Source organism: Microcaecilia unicolor, chromosome 6 (assembly GCF_901765095.1).
Source record: "Microcaecilia unicolor chromosome 6, aMicUni1.1, whole genome shotgun sequence".
Lineage (NCBI taxonomy): Eukaryota > Metazoa > Chordata > Amphibia > Gymnophiona > Siphonopidae > Microcaecilia > Microcaecilia unicolor.
The window spans coordinates 73,880,023-73,900,806 of NC_044036.1; the positions used below are offsets into that span (position 1 = coordinate 73,880,023).

The 20,784-nt window shown below is 44.5% G+C and overlaps 1 protein-coding gene across 5 annotated transcripts in view; it reads right to left on the reverse strand.

The window, feature by feature from the left end:
• The window catches only part of BCAR3 (BCAR3 adaptor protein, NSP family member), a 270,123-nt gene that overhangs the window by 101,229 nt on the left and 148,110 nt on the right, over positions 1-20,784 (reverse strand). The window contains exon 1 of one of the 5 annotated variants that reach the window (XM_030206137.1): positions 8,189-8,389. The exons of the other annotated variants lie outside the window; for them this stretch is intronic. Within the exon in view, the coding sequence (XP_030061997.1) occupies positions 8,189-8,272 (84 nt within the window). The 5' untranslated portion in view covers positions 8,273-8,389. Of the gene's footprint in view, positions 1-8,188; positions 8,390-20,784 lie in introns of those variants that run through there. 5 annotated transcript variants of the gene reach the window in all.

Here is a 20,784-nt window from a genome sequence, read left to right on the forward strand (position 1 = left end):
CCAGTGGCAAATTTGTTCGGCCTGCGTGGCTAGAGCTCTGCACTGAGTGCCGCCTTGTCGATTTATATAGGCCACTGCTGTCGTGTTGTCTGACATCACTCTGACAGCCAATCCTTCCAGGGTCACTTGAAAGGCCAGAAGCGCCTGAAACACCGCTTTCAACTCTAGGCGGTTGATGGACCACTCCGACTCCTCGGGTGTCCATAGACCCTGGGCATGCTTCCCCTTGCAATGTGCGCCCCAGCCTTTCAGGCTGGCATCTGTCACCACTAGGCACCAATCGGGGAGCGCCAGCGGCATTCCTCGCCGCAGCATGCTGTCTGAGAGCCACCACTCCATGCTGAGTCGGGCCGCAGGGAGCCAAGAGAGTCTGCATTGATAATCCTGAGATACTGGAGACCATCTTTGGAGTAGAGCATACTGTAGAGGTCTCAGGTGCGCTCTCGCCCAGGGCACCAGTTCCATGGTGGCCGTCATCGATCCAAGCAGCTGGACAATGTCCCAAGCTTGCGGGCGGGGCATCCTCAGGAGCAGACGGACCTGATTCTGAAGCTTGCACCGCCTTTGCTCGGGTAGGTACACATACCCCGAGGCTGTGTCGAACCTGGCCCCCAAATATTCTAGAGACTGCGAGGGGGTCAGGTGACTTTTGGCCAAATTGACGACCAAGCCCAGAGATTGAAGTACTGAGACCACTCTGGCTGTGACATGCTGACTCTCTGCAGCAGAGTTTGCTCGAATGAGCCAGTCGTCCAGGTACGGGTGAACCCAAATACCCTCTCGCCTTAGAAAGGCAGCTACTACCACCATAACCTTCGAAAAGGTGCGGGGAGCTGTGGCGAGGCCAAAAGGGAAGCCCCAGTACTGGAAATGCTTTCCCATCACCACAAACCTCAGAAACTTCTGGTGCAGGGGCCAAATTGGAATGTGCAAGTAAGCTTCTTTCAGGTCCAGAGACGTGAGAAACTCTCCTGGCTGTACCGCCGCAATGACGGAGCGCAGGGTTTCCATGTGAAAATGCCGCACTCTCAGGGACTTGTTTAATTCTTTTAAGTCCAGAATAGGGCAAAAAGACCCCCCTTTTCGCGGCACCACAAATTAGATGGAGTAGCGGCCGCAGCCGTGTTCGGCGGGAGGTACCGGGGACACGGCCCCTATCTGAGTCAGACCTTGCAAAGTCTCCACTACCGCCGCCCGTTTGGCGGCAGAACCGCATCGGGACTCCACAAACACGTCTCTTACAGGGGCGTGGAATTCTATTCTGTAACCGTCTCTGATCAGGTCCAAGACCCACTGATCTGAGGAAATGTTGGCCCACTCCTCGGCAAAGAGGGAAAGATGTCCTCCGATGACAGGACTCGAGGAGAGGGCCGGCGCACCATCATTGAGAGGGTTGCCCCTGAACTCCAGGCCTTCAGCCAGCGGCTGCGGAACGTTTGTCCGAGCGAAAGGAGTTCCTCTGCTGAAAACGGGCACGAGAAGTGAACCCAGCAGAACGCCCCGGGTGGTACCTTCGAGCTTCACGGAAGCGAGGTCTGTAAGAGGAGTGGACCGCCGCACCCTTAGAGGAAGGCCGAGGCCTATCTTCGGGCAAGCGCTGGGGTTTAGCCTCACCCAGGCCCTTCACAATTTTCTCCAACTCCTCACCAAACAGGAGAAGGCCTTGAAAGGGCAACTTCACCAACCTTTGCTTAGAGGCCATGTCCGCCGCCCAATGCCATAGCCAAAGAAGACGGCGAGCCGCCACTGCTACTGCCATGTGTTTAGCCGAAGCTCTGACAATATCATAAAGGGCGTCAGCAAGAAAGGACAATGCCAACTTCATCCGCGGAGCCACATCTGAAAAGGGCTCCACTCCATCACCGGGCTGTTCCACTGCCTGTTGCAACCAAGCCAGGCAGGCTCTAGCAGCATAACAACTGCATGCAGACGCCCGAATAGTGAGACCTGCAAGTTCAAATGACCGCTTAAGTGCTGATTCCAGTCTATGGTCTTGAATATCCTTCACGGCAACACCTCCTTCAACAGGGAGGGTAGTTCTCTTTGTCACAGCTGTGACTAGGGCATCCACTTTAGGCATAGCAAAGCGAGTCATATGCTCTTCACTCAGAGGGTATAATTGCCCTATAGCCCTGGAAACTTTCAACGGTCCCTAGGGGTCAGCCCATTGAGCCGAAATAAGCTCTTGGATGGAGTCATGCAAAGGAAAGGCTCGAGCAGACTTTTTGGTACTAGCCATCCTAGGATTCACAGAGGAGGCTGAGCCACTGTCAGGGTCCTCAATAGAGAGAGCCTGCAGGGTATCAGAAATAAGCGCTGGCAGCTCATCACGGTGGAAAATCCTCCCCGCGGAGGGATCGTCTAGATACTGAGTCACTTCTGCACCAGACTCTGGCTCCTCAGACCATGAAGGCCTGCCAGAGTCCTCTGAATCCTCACAGCCCGACCACGGGGGGGGGGGGGGGGGGGGGGGGGAATGGAGGTGCAGCACTCTCTGAAGGGGAATGAGCCCTTCTGCACTTCATATTCTGCCAATTATCAGGGAATAACGCTTCAGAGGGCATACCCAGGCTAGAATCCACCGGGGGGGGGGGGGGGGGGGGCATTAGAAGAGGCCCCTGCAGGGCTTTGTGGGAGAGCTCTTTTAAGCATGTATGCTTTATGCATTAATAAGACAAAATCAGGGGAGAAAAACTCACCCTGGGCACCCGGATCTCTGCCGAGGCTAGTAGCTCTCATATCAGCCTCACTCCGAGGCCTCCCCCCGGGCTCAGGACTCTCCGTCTCAGCGGAGGTCGCGCCATGTGGTAAATTCAAAATGGCGTCCGCTGCCAGCTCAGAGCGTGAAGAATCTTCGCTCGCCATGCTCGGGCCGGCTCTAACGTCTGTACAGCACAATTTACAGAGCCCCGCTGCTGATCTGCGCTTGCCACACGTGGAACAGCGCTTTATATTCTCTGCAGCCATCGCCGAAAGCAGCGGTAAAATTCAAAATGGCGGTTCGCGCCAAAATCGCCCCGATCGTGGGCCCACCCCGGAGGAGTCAGAAAACACTCTTACCTCACTGGACCGAGTATCACAGCTCCGGTCCCACAGATAAAGGCAAGGAAAAACCTCTGCTCCTTTTTTTTTTTTTAACGCTGTGAGGAAAGCAGAGGTAAATAGAAACTCCGGAGGCTCAGGTGAGTGGGAAAGGCAGGGAAAGGGTGAACCTATGTGCCTGCATCCACTGTTGGTGGGGAAGGACAGGGAAAGCTAAGCAACGTGTCCACATCCACAGAGGTATGGGTAAGGCAGGGAAAGGGCGAACCTATGTGCCTTTAAAGTGAAGCTGCTATAGCCTCCAACACCCCGGCTAACAACTGGCAAGCCAGGAGCCACCTCCAGGCAGATTTTAGATGGAGCTCGAAGAAGCTGCAGCCACTCTGCTAGGGGAGATAGAGAATACTGAAGAGAGGCAGTGGAGCAAGCTGGTATGAGGCACTGAAAAAAGTGTGCTCTCTATCTCCCTCTGCTGGTTGATGGACACAACCCATCTGTAATGGCTGCATCTGCTTGATGACAAGGAAACCTTAGTTTAGAATTGTACCTGCTGCTCTGTGCGGGTTACACCCCTCTACACCTTTTGGGACCACTTGACAAACCTGGATAGATAAGTGCTGCCAATTAACTACTGAAGCTGCAAGATTTGTTTTATTTGGAGGGTGAAATAAAAAATGGGGGTATTAAGGAGAATTAATCCCCTATTCCCTCATGTAAATCCCCTGCTGGAATTACCACTTTATAACAACATGTGCATGCCTCTGAGCTGATACAAAAGCAGATGAGGGAAATTGTTTTAAATAGATGTGGATCTTCATTGTAAAGTGAGAAATGCACAGTTAAGGGGAGATACTACATTTAACCGAGCAGAGCAGGTTCCTGCCTGGTTACATCATGCTCAGCCAGTTGTCCACTAATATTCAGTGGGGATAAACCAGGTGATGTGGCTGAATATTGACTCTGACTGCCCTGGCACAATTCAGACATTGTCGGGGCAGTCTGGAGGGGTGGAGTTGGTGCAGATCCAGAAAATAACGCAAGCACTGGGGATGTTTAGTGACGAGATCTGTACATCTAACTGGGCAGAAAGGAGTGCATATAAAGCAGTCCTTCTTTATCCAGTTAGATACACAGGTGCCAGCACTAAATGTGGGCAGACACCCACATAACTTCCACATCTGCAGAGGACATTGACATGCAGTGCTGGTGTGCAAACATGGCCTGGCACTGGTCTAATGTAGCCTATAGCTGTCAATGGCTTTACAACTGATGAGCACTGCAGGTTGAATATTGGCCCCTAATTTTTTAGCCTGCCCAAACCATCTCCATGCCAGTGGTGTAGCCATGGGTGGGCCCGGATGGGCACATGCCCATCCACTTTGGACTCAGGCCACCCAGCAGTGGCACAGCAGTGATGTGGCTGGCAGGAATCCCCAAGATTCCGGGGAGACGGGGTGGGGGGTCACTTAACTCCACTCCTTTGACGCCTCCCCCTTTACCTTTAAATCCTTTAGTTCTTCACCAGCAGTGAGCAGCAACACATTCCCCCTGCTCACACCAGCTCGAGCCTTCCCTATGATGCAACTTCCTGTTTGTGGGACCAGGAAGTTGCATCAGAGAGAAGGCTCAGAGCCGGCACAAGCAAAAGGAATGAGTTGCTGCTCGCTGCTGGTGAAGACCTAAAGGATTTAAAAGTAAAGGAGGTGGGGTCGGGGGAGGAGTAGAGTTAAGTGACCTCCTGATTTCCTGGGGGGAGGGAGAAATGTTGGATGGGGGATGGCAGGGGGTGGCAGGGTGCAGGGTTGTCATGCCCACCCACTTTGTGCTCAGGCCTGCCTATGCCCCTGGTCCATGCAACGTCCCCTTGAAATCTCTGCATCCCAGGGATCTGCATGTGTAAATATCAGTTTTCTAAAATCACCACATATACATGTGCAGTCTACATGTGTAAATGCTGCTATTCCTCATGATGCAAACGAGAAGAGAAAATTAGAGAAATGGGGGTTCCAAGTGTGATGGCTCTCCAGTGTGAACCTGGTAGTAAGAAATATGAAAATGCCTTGCAGAAAGGGTAAAAAACGAAAGAGAGGAACATCTGTCTTTTTTCAACCCTTCCCTTGATGGGCTGCTCTTTGTTGTATAAAACAAGAAAAAAGGCCTGAAAGCTGTGCCCCAGCCTTAGGAAAGGAGAACTGTTGCAATATCTTTCTAAAGGGGAAGGAGGCTGTGAGAAAGTATTCAGAATTTTCCCATCGATTTGGTAGGTCAATCCATCCCAGCTGTGCTTCTCAAACTAAAACAAAAGGATGTGAAATGCACAAGCCCCTACACACTATCAGTCAGCATGTCATGGGATCTCTAAAACCCTGTGATGTCAGGCGAGTGTATTTAGATCACCACAGACTGAACAGTTATTAACCAAAGATGACCTACCAGGGTAAACAGCTGTCTCCAGAAATTTCATGGAAAGCAATGAACTCCTGGGCGAATCTGTTTTGCTCATGGTTTAAATTTATATTTGAAATGTAGGGCAAGGACTGAGCTGAGTCTACATTGTCAGCACACTGAGTATTAATAACGTGGCGGCATTTATAATAGAACAGAGTGTTTGTGGTTTCTGCAGCCTTGGCCAGTTTCAGAATCTAGCATGTGTCATTTGGGTCCAATCTGTAAGGAAGTTCTTAAAACACTTCAGCAGCACTCTAACCAGGTAATGGAGGAGAGTGTTATGATGGGCTGTTTATTCATGTAGCCCTCTAACTGAGGTTTATCGGAAAGAAATAATGAATTTTATGCAGGAAACCTGCTAACTGGTGGAAAGCTGGCAATAGCAGTGGGAGTGTCTTATAAACCCACCTATGTTTATGGCCACCAATCAGTCAGAGAGAAGAATCTCCAAAATCTGCAATTTAACATTGCCTGGGACAACTTCCAAAGGGGTGATCTTCATTTCTACTACTACTACTACTACTTAACATTTCTAGAGCGCTACTAGGGTTACGCAGCGCTGTACAGTTTAGCAAAGAAGGACAGTCCCTGCTCAAAGGAGCTTACAATCTAAAGGACGAAATGTCAAGTTGGGGCAGTGTAGATTTCCTGAATGCAGGTATGGTGGTTAGGTGCCGAAGGCGACATTGAAGAGGTGGGATTTGAGTAAGGATTTGAAGATGGGCAGGGAGGGGGGCCTGGCGAATTTCCTTTGGCTGTTTAAATTATACACTATCAAAATGTCACTATTACTGTTATGCCACCGCTTTGTCATGTTGCATTTCCTAACGATGCCCGATTTTCCGTTGCACACAGTGATTAAAACATATAATCCCAGTTACTGGATCTGTAATTCGCAAGTGCTCCAAAGTTTTCTGAATTCCTGACAGATAGATCCTTTGTATCCTGCGGCAGCAGACAGTAAGAGGGTACGTCAAGCAGTTACCTATTTTAAGCCTATTTTAGAAAGGCACACAGGCGTCTTTATGAAATACTAGTGCAAAAGCTGCTGAAATTGTGACTACATATAAATACACCAGCTTGGGAGCAGATATAAATGGATGCAGTGGAAGTATTTGCCTAGATTTGTATTTTATAACCTTTGTTCATACTTTGTGACTCTCCCCAAACTCTCTACACTCTGCCCAAATTTCTCCCCAAACACACCTACACCGGAGTCATGAAACATACAAGTACATGCTTGCTTGTCATAGCGTGTTCTTGTATACGTGGGGTAATTTTGCAAGAGGCCTTTTACATATATACAAAGTCAGCGGTGTAGCCACAGGTGGGCCTTGGGGGCCTGCCCCCCTTACTTTGGGCTCAGGCCCTCTAAAACCTTGCAGCACCTGTTAAATGGCTGGTGGGGCTGCAGAAGGAAATTCACTGTCCAAGTCGCTCCCCGAGTCGTCTCCTCCTCGAGTTGCAGCAGTAAAGTGAAAGCCGGCAGTGTGCCTGCAGGGCTTAGGCATTCCCGCCAGCAAAGGTAATATTTTTAATGCAGGGGAGGGGTAGAAGGGGAAGGAAATGCGTTCCCCCCCCCCCCAAAAAAAAAAAAAAGATGGAGGGATGGCTACGCCCCTGATTATTATAAAGGCATATTAAATTCAAACCCACCTTTATAAAAATGACCCTCTAGCAGACTGAGTGAAAGCACTCCACAGACATATTCTTTCCAAAAAAACCACCCTATTTTGCCCCACTCTGTATTTTACTATGAAGTCTTTCTACACAATAGCACTGTGTCAACATCCAGCATGTGAACACAGATTCTGCAGACAGCTTCCAAGAAAAAGCACTTTTAGACAGCCTCCAAGACTTCATTCAACAAACCTTTGCTGCTTTTGAAATCTGTTATGTGGCACTGAGGCAATGAATGTACCCAGACAGCAACCAATATTGACCCGAAAATCTTTTCCCAAGGCAAACATCTCTCAGCGCAGACAAAAAAACTCTAAATGAAATTATAATTGGATCCTTCAGGTTTTATCTAGAAAAAGAAAAGAGTGGCCTCTCAGACTTCCTACAGTATGTGAGAGGCTTCATTGTAGTTTCTTCCCATGCAGTGGACGTTAACCGGACTGCTTCAGAGATTGACAGATTAGGCCGAAGGGAAAGTCGCCATGACAACTGAAGAACTATTTTAATATTACACATCCACGCCAAGTTAAGCAATATATGCACAGTCTGCAATTGTTTTTCTGGTATCACGTAAATTAAATGACTATTAGACTGTCAGACCCTTTGTAATTCCAGGTCACCTGGCAATCTTAATTCAGGCTGAGATGTCCTGGGATAAACCTGATGAGAGTTAACAAACAATAAAACTTCACATTTACAGCAGTCCCACTGATACAGCTATCCAATAAGGCAAGAAAACAGTTTTGTCAGTAAATACTAAAAGCCCTGAGTTCAAATATAATGCATCGGGAAAAAACAGGAAGCATGATCTTACATGTTCCCATATAGGGCATTTTGTAAATCATATGTTAAATTAAAATGAATATCGCATGCACCGACCCACTTATCAAGGCAGAAAATGTCACATTCTGAGCAGTGTTAAGGATTGCCACCCCAAAGAAATGGTTTTAGGAACCAATGAATTGTTTAAAAAAGTCTAAAATGAAACAACACACATGAATCTCAGAACAGCACCTACCTTCGCCCGCATAACCGACTTACGATGATAGAAGCAGCAAAGAGCTGCCGTGAGAGTTTTAAAAACAGTACAGTCTTTGGACATTTTCAGTCCTCTGTCCCGCTGTGCCTTAGGATTAAAGAAAAAGGATCACACACTGCAATTTTTTTTTTGTTCTGATGCTAGTAATTAGCTCACTGGCAGTTGTCCGCCCCACAGTGAGTTGCTTCAGACCCCTCTTTCTGGATCTGGGACTGTTTGCTCAGATGGAGCTCATGCTATCTGCTCCACTCTGGCATGCTTGCTCACAAGCCTCCCATGTATAGAGCGCTAGAATTCTCATGTGATCCCCTCCCTCCCCTCCCCCCCTTCCCAATGAAATTCTATCCTCTCACAAAGCTCATGGCTTCATCTCTCCAAGGATTTTAGCTTCCATATACAAATCATTATGCTGCAGACAGGCAGGGAAAGATCTGCTCCTTAAAACCGCATACCTGAAGTGCACTATGGACCTTCCTAGAGCTTTCCCCTTCGGTGACAAGAGTTACTCAAGGTGCCTCTTCAGAATGGATACACTTCAAGTGTAGGCACCCAAAGTGCCAGCATCTCTGCCTTATAGATAACTAGGAAAGAGGTGCCACAGGTTGCAGAAGGGAACTTTGTTGAGAATTTGCATAGCTGTGTTGTTGTTACTTCTCAAACAAAGATCATGGTTGATTTCTAAAGTCTGGAGAAGCAAGAAGAAACCTCATGCGTGTTTGTTTTTAATTAGAAAGCTTCCGAGAGCAGGTCGTTCAGAAAACAAGTCAATGACAGCAGTGAACAGAAACCAGTCAATACTATCCTTATTATTATTTGCAAAGCCCAGCATGGCCCTGTCAGTGTTTAATCAGGAAGGCATGTAAACAGCACCTCCAAACTGGCTGGGTAATAGCAGCTGGTACAAATTTGGAAAGTTTAGAGAAATTGCACATGACAGAGTCCTTTCTTAGTGTACTGCAAGTACCAAGAGAAGCTTTTTATCCAACAGTCTCAGCACAGCCACCCACGACCAGCACTGGGCTAGGGACAATGGATCCAGGTTCCATGCCACAGGGGCCCCCAATCTGCTCATAACTGACAGAGGTGCATCCTATTGGCGGATTTTGGAGCTCCTCCCAATTTGTGCCTTAGGTCCCAGCAAGTCATAACTCCAGTCTTGCAAGGCCAGCTTCACCACTAAACAGACTTGGTGGCAACTTAAGGCAGCAGCTTTTAGTTAGTGGCAAAGAGCAACTGCAGTCAAAGCGAAACAATGGGTTCTGACTACCAACCAAACTTAATAAACTGCCAGCATGTAATTTCCAGAGCTGCCAAATTGCCCAATGACAAGAGGGAGATTATGGACCAGTCCTGATGGATTATGGGACTAGTAACACTGATTTCAATGAGTAGAATCAGGGACTATAAAAATCACACTACTGAAACTGAGACAGACATGGGGGATGCCATAGCTTGCACTGGGATTGGTGCTCACACCCACTGGCACTCACAGAGCTGACTCCTAAAATCTTTCTCCTTGAACCAGTGGCGTAGCCAAGGGTGGGCCCAGGCCCACCCACTTTGGACTCAGGCTCACCCAGTAGCAGTACACCTATGATGTGGCTGGCAGGGATCCCCAAGCCCTACCAGCCGAAAACTCCCAACAACTGTCCTTCCTACATACCTTGTAAATAGCAGATCTTCACCTGCAGTGAGCAGCGACTGATACATACTGCTGTCACCGGCCACACAACCCTCCCTCTGATGTATTCCTGCTTATGAGGAAATAGGATTACCATATTTGGTCCCCTCAAAAAGAGGACACATGTCTCACCCCGTCCCACCACACCCCTGCAGAAGTCTCGCGAGGTCGCTTCAACTCTCGGCGGCCATTTTGAAACGGCACCGGGACCATCAGCATTGCAAGGGGATGAGAGAGAATGCAGGGCAGCGCTCCGGGCAGGAAACAGGGGGCTCTTTCCTTCCCCAAAGAGGTCACTAGACCACCAGGGCAGTAGAGTAAGATAAGGTGAGGGGATAGGACACCATTGGGCCCGCCCGCCAGCCTGCCCGTTTGTCCGGAAATCCGGACAAACAGGCAGACTGGCAAAACCTATGGTAACCCTATGCGGAAACAGGAAGTTGCATCAGAGGGAAGGCTGTGGGGCCAACATGAGCAGTGTGTATTAGTTGCTGCTTGCTGCCGGTGAAAATCTGCTATTTAAAAGATATGCGGGGGAGGGGGGATGTTTGAGAGACCATATGGCATGCAGGCGAGAGAGAGAGACCAAATCACTTGTGGGACAAGGCAGAGTTCTTCTGCCCACCCATTTTGGGCCCAGGCCCACCCAAAATTGGGTGTCTGGCTATGCCCCTGCCTTGAACTGAATTTCTAGGCAGCTCTGAGCCTGTTACAGAAGAGGAGCACCATGAAGGCATCCCCTACTCCCCGGGGAACCTGCACTTTCTGTAACAGGGTCACCAGCCTCAGCAACAAGAATGTGCTTCAGAAACATGCTAGACATTCACACTGTAGATAACGGCAAATATAACATATTTGAATCACATAGCTGTTTAAAAGGTTATAAATGAATAACTATAGGATTGTACTGATCTACACTAGAGGGCATAATGTACCGATCTAGATATGTAGGCTCACAAGACAAATCACTGGTATGCAGTGCTTATAATTAGGAGTAGAGATACCAGTAAGGAGTCTTCACTTAAACATTAGTTAAAAGTGCAAAACAAATTACGTACTTTCTCTTTTATGAATTATTGATAGGAGCCTTTTATTCAATGACCATTGTTTTGAAACCCATTCAGGCAACATTTAGAGGCACTCATGAGAATTGAAATCTGAGTAAAGAAAAGCTATCAAACTAGAATCATTTATCACAGAGCTATTTTAATTGTGGTAACTACTTTATGTGCTCGGTGAATTTATGAGGCAGGAAATGTTCTATGGAGCTAGATTTAGAAGGGCACACCGTGACTCCGAAGGCCCTTGTGAACAGAAAATCTCATTTGTTTTATACTATGAATTTTTGGCACACTCAATTGAATAAAATGTTTAAAGGGGTCCTTTTACTAAGGTGCACTGAAAAATGGCTTGCGGTAGTGTAGGCGCTTGTTTTGGGTGCGTGCAGATCCATTTTTCAGCGCTCCTGTAAAAAAGGCCTTTTTAACAATTTTTGCTGAAAATGGACGTGCGGCAAAATCAAAATTGCCGCGTGTCCACTTTAGGTCTGAGACTTTACCGCCAGCCATTGACCTAGCGGTAAAGACTCACGCGGTAACCGGGCTGACCTACACGTGTCAAATGCCACTATTTTTCAGATATGCATATTGGATGCACACCAAAAATGAAATTACCACAAGAGCCACGTGGTTGCCAGGGCAGTAACTCCATTTTGTACGTAGACGCTCATGGTGTGCATTATTCCATTTTATAATCTAATGTTAGCATATACCACAGGTAATCAGAAAGTCAGGCCCCAAATGTCAGGGACCTAGATGGCTGTAAACAAGATGCAGTTCAGTATTGTGTACACCTTGGGGATTATTACATTATGTCATATCACATAGGTACTTATATTCGACGAATACCTGATCATCTCAACGCGGATTACAAAACAAAGAGAAATGGGACTAGCCCAGATAATTATAAACATTTACATTCAATAAAAACAATAAAATCTGGCAAATAAACTCAAATACTTTTGAAAGAGCCAAGTCTTCAATATTTCCTAAAAGTCAAATAGACTGAAAGATGTCTAAGCTCCCTCGGTAAACAATTCCAAACACTGAGACCTTACCGCAAGCCACTGACCTAGCGGTAAGGTCTCGGGCGGTAATGGTCTACGTGCAACAAATTCCACTTGACGTGCGCAGCTGCCGCATGTCAGAATTTTTCAGATGCACATAGCGGACGTGCACCGAAATTGAAATTACCGTATGGGCCATGCAGTAACCGTGTAGTAACTCCAATTTGGCGAATGTTGGGCGCGTGTAGGCGCCTACACGGCTTAGTAAAAGAGCCCCCTAAAAAACAGGCATGATATCTTATACGCTATCCTGGCTTTTACTGGTAACCAGTGTAACTTGTTCAGCAATGGTAACTCTATCATATTTATGATATTCAAAGATCAACTTAGCAGTGGTGCTTTGTAGACGTTGCCAGTAATCATTTAATGACTGACCCAAATCCTTTATTTCATGTGCTGGTTCTTCAGTACATCTGTGGTCCCCTCCTTCTATATCAACTCTCCTATTTGTTTTTCTCTAAATCACAGCGCTGTCTGACGTTCTGTTTTTTTTTCTTGTACGGATTATGCAAGATTGCTCTTGTTAGTACAGTTTTTAACCTGCTCCTTAAAATACTATCAGGTACCTCCCCTGTATGCATGTACTTTTCCTTTGTCCAACCCTACAGATTCTCTGTGCTCTAAACAGGATGTATTCATTCTAAAACTGGAATTTTGGTTTCAATTGGTCTGTACTTTACAGTAAAACAATCCAGTGATTTCATATTTAACATAGAAGCATTTTAGTATCTGCCATGTTTTCTGTTAGCCAGTGAGAAAATAATCAATCAATTATAACATGCCCATTCTGCTAAATAAAATATATAGTCCATTTTTTGGTGCAATATTTTCTACATATCTGGAAGCCCCTTTTCAAACAAGTCTTGAAACATATTGTCAGGGAGATGATTTTGTCTGTGAACTGGAGTTTCCAATCAAATAAAAATGTCAAAAATCTGCTCTGTCACTGCCCTTACTGCATCTGGCAAGGTTGTCTTCAGCAATCTGACCTATTTATTATTTGGTGCATATGATTACAAGTTATATTGTCCTCCACCTTTGTGGCTTTTGATTTTATCAAATCATCCACCTTTCATTCAAAATGAATGCTTGTTAGATAGTCACTTCCCCCTCCCCCACATTTCTTGGAATTTATCATTCTGCTTTTCCTAACCCAAACTCAGGGTGTTACATATTCAGGTTTTTCCACCTTCCCTCACTGCTTCTGAATAGGTCTTGGTATACCAGTCATTAGTGGAAGCTACTACTAAATTTCCTAATCTTCTTGTTCTTGGTGACGTTAACATCTGTGTCGATACCCCAGCGTTGTCATGTTCTAACTCATTTTTTAACTTTCTTATCTGACCTCGGTATTTGTCAGCATATCCAAGTACCAACCCATTCTGTGGGCCATAGTTTAGAACTATTTCTAACCCTATGACTTTGCCAAATTGTAACAATTTTACCTTTATTTTGGACTGATCATTATCTGATTTCTTTCTCATTTACTTTTGCTTTTGTTCCAGTCCATTTTTCTGGTCCTGGTTCTAGGAAATAGATTAGGGAACCCCATTTAATTAACCCAAACACTTTATCATCTTTTTCAAATTTTTTCCTGCAGATTTTTCAGCCCACTCATTGGATGAAAACTTGAGTTATGGAATTCTCTCTTATCAAATAAATTAGGCAAGCTTGTCCCATTTCACTACGTCAAGACCTCTAAGTCCTATAGTTAAGCTTGGTACTACCAGGGCCTTGCTCTGTTGAAGCGGCAAGTATGATACGCAGAGCGTCTCCGGTGCAAGCATAGAGCACCTTTGCTTTATCGCAGTTGTGAACTTCAACAGCGCTTTTATATGTCTCAACTGAAAAAGACTAAGAAAAATTATTTTTCAAAAATTATACAGAATTCTGTCAGTTCCACTAAAATGTTATTCTGGGTTTTCTCAAAGCTCACCAAATCTCAGCAGATCATGGAGATCTCTGCAGTACCTTCTGCAGATATATTGGCTCAATACTTTCTTACTAAAGTCTCCACTTTGCACTCATCTTGTTCTTCTGTAGTATCTTTCTCAGAAACCACAGCGCAATCTTGTTCACCTAGGCCTGGACTGGCCGCTGTCGTGGACAGGACGCTGGGCTCGATGGACCCTTGGTCTTTTCCCAGTGTGGCATTACTTAGTTCACTTTGGTCATCATTTAATGTACTGTTGCTTGAAGATATTTCAAAACTTCTAGTTGGTATGAACATTACCACATGTAGTCTTGATTCCATACCATCTTCTTGGTTTAAAATTCCTTTCCTTACTCTGTTACCTTTTGTTAATCATTCTGTTGCTCGTTGCTTGACCGAGGGCATCATTTCTAATTACTTTAAAGCGGCTATTATTCGGCCAACTCTTTAAAAGTTTCCTTCTGATCCTTCAATTTCTTCAAACTACTGTCCCATTTCTAATCTTCCTTTTTTGGTGAAGGTGGTTGAGAATGTTGTACTTTCCCAACTTCAGTCTCATTTGGAATCTGTTCCGGCATTGCATCTGTGCCAGTCTGGTTTCAGACTGGGATTTAATACTGTACTGGTATCTTTTTAAAAGCAAAATTTTAAGAAATTAGATGAGAGTTTTGTTGCAGTTGCCATACCTATATCACCAACTTCTTCTGCAGCATCTTGTCTCTATTGGGCTTACAGGTACTTGCGACCTGGATTGTTGGAAACAGGATACTGGGCTGGATGGACCACTGGTCTGATCTAGTATGGCTATTCTTATGTTCTTGGATGGTTTACCTCCTTTCTTCAAAACTGATCTTTTCGAGTATCAACGGCGGATTCTCAGTCTGACTCCTATCCCCTGTTTTTTGGAGTCCCTCGGGGATCTATGCTTTCTCTGATTCTACTCAATCTTTTTTTTGAGTCCTCTTGCTTTTCTTATTCAGTCTTCTGGTCTAAGTACATACTTTTATGCTGATGATATCCTTCAAATCCATTATACTACAAACAAGAGCCCAGTCTCAAGCCCTTTGCAAGATTGTTTTGACTATGTAGCCACTTGGCTATCAGACCATCTGATATTAAAACCTCAAAAGACAACAATGTGTTGGATTGTTGGCCATTCTATTCCCCCCATCCATCACTCCTATTCTATTTGGTCTTCCTGTACAATATGTTCAGCAGTTTAAATATTTGGGTGTCGTTATCGATTCCAAATTGAGTTTTTCTCCTCAAATTTCTTTGGTCCTCAAATCCAGTGTTTTAGCACTGTGTAAACTTAGATCTGTATGCAGATTTGTAGACTTTTTTTTTAACATGCACACGTTGTTTCATGTGTTTATAAGTTTGTGGCTAGACTAGTGCAATGTGGTAGTCGCTGGTGTCACCAAAGCTAACCTAAAAAGATTACAGACTCTGCAGAATATGGCAGCCTATATTCTATGTCATGCAGAGAAGAGACTATGGGGTGTGGAGGAGTGGCCTAGTGGCTAGAGCACCAGTCTTACAATCCAGAGGTGGCCAGTTCAAATCCCACTGCTGCTCCTTGTGATCTTGAGCAAGTCACCTAACTCTCCAGTGCCTCAGGTGCAAACTTAGATTGTAAGTCCTCCTGGGACAGAGAAATATCCAGGGTACCTGAATGTAACTCACCTTGAGCTACTACTGAAAAAGGTGTGAGCAAAATCTAAATAAATAAATTTTCAAAAGAAAAATGTCCAAAAAGTGGCATAAATCTGTATTTGAACATTTTTCTCACAAAAATGTCCAAATTAGTATTTTCAAAACCAATTTTTAGATGTTTTTCTATGAAGTCCATCAGAAATGTGTTCAAATCAAAAAAAAAAAAAAAATGTGTTCAAATCACAAGGAAGAGTGTCAAGGGCATGTTAAAGACGAGATCTGGGCGTTCCTAACACTTGGACGTTTTTCAGCCATAATGGAACAAAACAAAACCGTCCAGGACTAAAACGAACATTTTGAGCTAGACCTGTTTTTATAACAAATAAGGCACAAAAAGGTGCCCTAAATGACCAGATGACAACTGAAGGAAATCAGGGATGACCTTCCCTTACTCTGCCAGTGGTCACTAACCCCCTCCCACCCCCCAAAAATATAATTAAAAACTTTGCTTACTAGCTTCTATGCCAGCCTCAGATGTTATACTCAGGTTCACTAGAGCAGCATTCAGGTCCCTGGAGTAGTCTAGTGTTGGGTGCAGTGCACTGGGGACAGATGGACCCAGGCCCATACCTCCCCCTACCTGTTATACTTGTGGTGAAAACTGTGAGCCCTCCAAAACTCACCCAAACCCTACTGTACCCACATATAGGTGCCCCCTTCACCCATAAGGGCTATTGTAGTGGTGTACAGTTGGGGGTAGTGAGTTTTGGGGGACTCAGAAGACAAGATAAGGGAGCAACAGTGAGATGTGTACCTGGGAACATTTATATCAAGTTCACAGCAGTGCTCCCTAGGGTGCCTGATTGCTCTCCTGGGATGTCTGAGGGACAATGGCTTGATTTTGTGTGTTTTTCACGTGGACTTTTTTTTTTTTTTTGAAAATGTACAAAAAAGAAAAATGTACAAAGCATAAAACCTTGTTCAAAATGGTACTTTCGAAAAAAAAAAAAAAAAAAAGGATGTTTTTCTTTTTTTGAAAATGACCTTCTTTCCTATTTGGATTTTGAATGTTTTTTTTGCAAAATGTTCAAGGTTGGACTTAGATGTTTTATCGAAAATGCCCATCTATGTCACCAATTGCATTGGCTGCCGGTTGAATACAGGATCTTTTTCAAAATTCCCACAAAGCCCTATATACTGGCCTTCCTGCCTATCTTACCCAGCTTATTATTCCTTATGCTCCTACACATTTGCTCCGTTCTATCAATGACCATAGACGTGCACGTCCTAATCCATCTAAAGCCTACTGGGAATCCACTCACAAGAGTGCCTTTTATTTTCTTGTCTCCATTTTTATCAAACAACTTACCATTAGATTTACGTGCAGAGGTTTCATATAGGAATTTTAAAATTGGTTTAAAACCCCATATTTTTCTCTCAGACTTTTAACTGATCCACTGGACCTGATACCCAGTTAGAGGCAGATAGAAATCCTGCAGTCAGTAGTGAAATTTGAGATTGTGTGTCTGGTGTGTGCAATCGTAATTGCTGCACTGATCTTGTGAAAGTTTGCTTGCTTGCCTATTTTTCGGCTTTCTTTTATGACTTTCATAATTTTTTATTGTATATCGCTTGGATTTTATATTGTAAAAAACGTGATTTTAACAAATACAATAAACCATAAACCATACATGAGCTATTGCCCTGTCCAATTAGGCTTACAATCTAAGATGTACCTAAGGTGATGGAGCGTGAAGCAACTCACCCAAGTCACAAAGAATGACAACGAGAGAAGCAAGATTTGAGCCCTGGATTCCCAGATTCACAGCCTTCTCCTCTAATCACTGAGCTACTCCTCCACTTTATTTTATTTGTGATGCCTTCCTTACGATAGACATACCTGTCCCACCCAGTTCCTAGCTTTTGATGCTCTTTTTTTGGTAAGGTGTGTCTCTATTATTACTCCAACTTAGTAGAGGCAGGTGGCACCTTATAGACTAACCAATTTATTGAAGCATGAGCTTTCAAATGATGAAGTAGACTCTGGTCTTTGAAAGTTTATGCATCCTTAAATTGTTTGGTCTATATGATGCCACTTGGCTCTTCCAATTGTGTTACACCAGACTAACAAGGCTACCCCCCCTTGAAAGTTTTTATTCCATTTTGGCAATATTCCTGCTCTTCAGTTGGAAAGACATTACATTACCCATAGCCATTAGTCTACTTTCATTATGACATACATTCTTATTTTATGAATCTTTCATCAGTGTTCAGCTATATCAACCACATTTTTCCAGTGCCATTCTCGTTAGCCACAGATCAAAGTTCCCACCAGAAAATAATATGCATGCACCTTCACTTTGACCACTAGGTGCCGCCAGCATGCAATGGCTACAACTCCATCACATTATGAGCACTACTTCTGCAGCATCTCCAGCCCTGATTGGCCCAAGAATTAGATACCAAGCTCTGGGATCAAATCCCAGATCTCTCACATGGCAGTGCACAACATTACCACTGAGCCAACAGGGTGTCTCCACATGTCTGATCTTGATGCATTATTTTCTCTCAGTCTAGGGTGTGCCATTGCTGAGGCACTCATTTCTGCTGTTATATGTGGCAGAAATAACATTAGCTTATCTAAAACTACTCATTTCTCTTCTTTGTTTGACACTTTTGTGACACTGTGATTTATGACAGTTTTTCCTGTTCCTAAATATTTCACTAATTCATTTTCTCTTAATATCACGGAAATCTCCTCATCTCTGAGCTCTTTTGTCAGCTGTCTCTTTCTTTTCTTTTCCTTTATTCCAAGCTGACATCTAACTTGTAACATCTCTTAGGGGTCCTTTTACTAAAGGGTTGCCACATGGCAACCCGGAACTACTGCCGGCCCAACACGGGTACTGGTGATAGTTCCACCCGCAGCATGCACCATTTACGGTGCTAGTAGGAATACTGAAAAAATAATTCCACAGGGGGTTGTTACCTGACACTGCCCGGTTACTGCTCAGTTAGTGTGGGAGTCCTTACCGCCACATCAATGGTGGTAAGTGCTCCCCCCCAAAAATGGCCACATGGCGATTTCATTTTTGGTTATTTTCACCTGCTGCAGGAAAAGGAGCCCTGGTGTGAGGCAAAAATGGCCACCGCCACAACTACAGGTCTTTCTGGCTGAGGGGCCTTTTTACTAAGCTGCAGTAAAAGGGGCCCTGCGCTTTTTTTTTCTGCCACACACCAGGACCCCTTGTACCGTAGCAGGTGAAAATAACCACAAATGAAACTGGCCCCTGAATTTGTATTCTCATTTCTCTTCACCCTTCCAAAGCAAATTTGATTTGTGCAGGATATGGGGCTCAAAAATGACTTCTCTCCTTTAGTTGTCATTTCATCATGCTGAAATACCATGTTTTCGTGTATCTATCCTGCATACTGGGATAACCCACATAATGTATAAGCCAAGGAAAATCAGCATTTATGTAAAAGACGTTCTGCATTGTCCTTTGTATTCTCTGTGAGATATACTTGGAAACTAAATAACTGCTGCAATAAGGAATTATGTCAGAATGCCATAGCTAGTGAGAGGCATGCTTGTTGCAGAGCTTGCACCCTGTGTATGCCAGGGTAAAGAATGACACTGCTACAGACCAGTCTGCTGTCGCTCTCTGGGGTCAAGCCCTAGCTGGGCCACATCCAATGCTTCCTGTGGCCCAGGCTGGCAGACCTGGGCTTGTCCTCTCTGGCTACAGCCAAAGAGCAGCTATGATGCTGCCAGGTGCATGGGCTTGATGGACCCTTGGTCTTTTCCCAGTATGGCGGTGCTTATGTACTTATGTACTTTATGTATAACTCACACCCTCTTAAATTTCTGCAGTCCATACCTTGGGAGACATAAAATTATATGACCCACAGAGTATATATTTATAATATCTCTATACCTTAAGGATCTGCTGAGTAGTTGATAAATAAAGAAACATAGAAAATGACAGTAGATAAAGACCATACCAATTTGCCCAACCATACAGTCCCTTCCTCTCCCTTAGAGATCCTCTATGCTTGTCACATGTTTTCTTGAATTCAGATACAGTTCTCATCTCCATCACCTCCTCTGGAAGGCCATTATATACATCCATCACCCTCTCTGGAAAGAAATAGTTCCTTAGATTACACTACTTGAACCAAGAGGGTTACTCTGCAAGCTTTTGCATTACAAATTATTTCTCCTGATAGTCCAATATCCTGACTATTGCCCAAGGTGTCACTTCTTTTGTTGGTTTAGGGTTAACATGCATTGATTTCTTTCTATTTTCTTTTTTTTAATGTTTGTAAACTACAACAAACAATATCTTCTTGAACAGGATCATACTTCCATATAGTTTTATAATAAGGTATTCTACAGTTGAACAAAAATACAATATAAATCAGACCTCCAAGTTCCCTACTACCTACCCACCTTCTCCTTCCCACCATAATCCCATCTAAGTGTTTACAATGCTATAATTCACTTCACTACCAATCATATATTGAGCACTCTACTTCTTGCTCTGTTTGCAAGCAAGTTCCAAAATGGCTCCCAAATCCGATGAAGCTTTTCCCCTTTGCTTGTATTCATATCACCCATGTTCTCACATGTCAATAATGATGTAATTAAGAATTGGCATCATCTCTTAGCCAAGTTAGAAGGGTGCTTTTCTTTGCAATCAGGGCTGCTCGTTTCAAGAAGCCCCTTGATGCCCTTTGGCGATGGATGAACAATTAATGGTCTATTGAGTAATATACCGGGAGAGGGTTGCACATGCCATGTACATAGTTGTGAGATATGGCTGCAAAGCATGGTCTAAAAATTAATCTTAGGGGCTATGTCCAAAACATAATGCCCATATCAGCGCACTGTTGTGTGCATTTGAGACAGGTATCCACTGCTCAAAGAGTAGTTTTATATGCCTGATGCAAAGTAATACACAACCTCAAGATAAATTTGTATTGTAACGTCCAGTATACTATATTAATTGTAGACTTGGAAATGCCTTTCAGGCAAGTCTTTAGATGGTCTCCTTTTATTGAAAATTGTAAGTCCAACTCCCATATATCAGCAAAATTGCCATAGTCAGCTTCTGGGAGCTTTCCTTACAAATGTTTGTGATGATAGCGGGACTTTTAACTGAGAGTCCAAACATAAG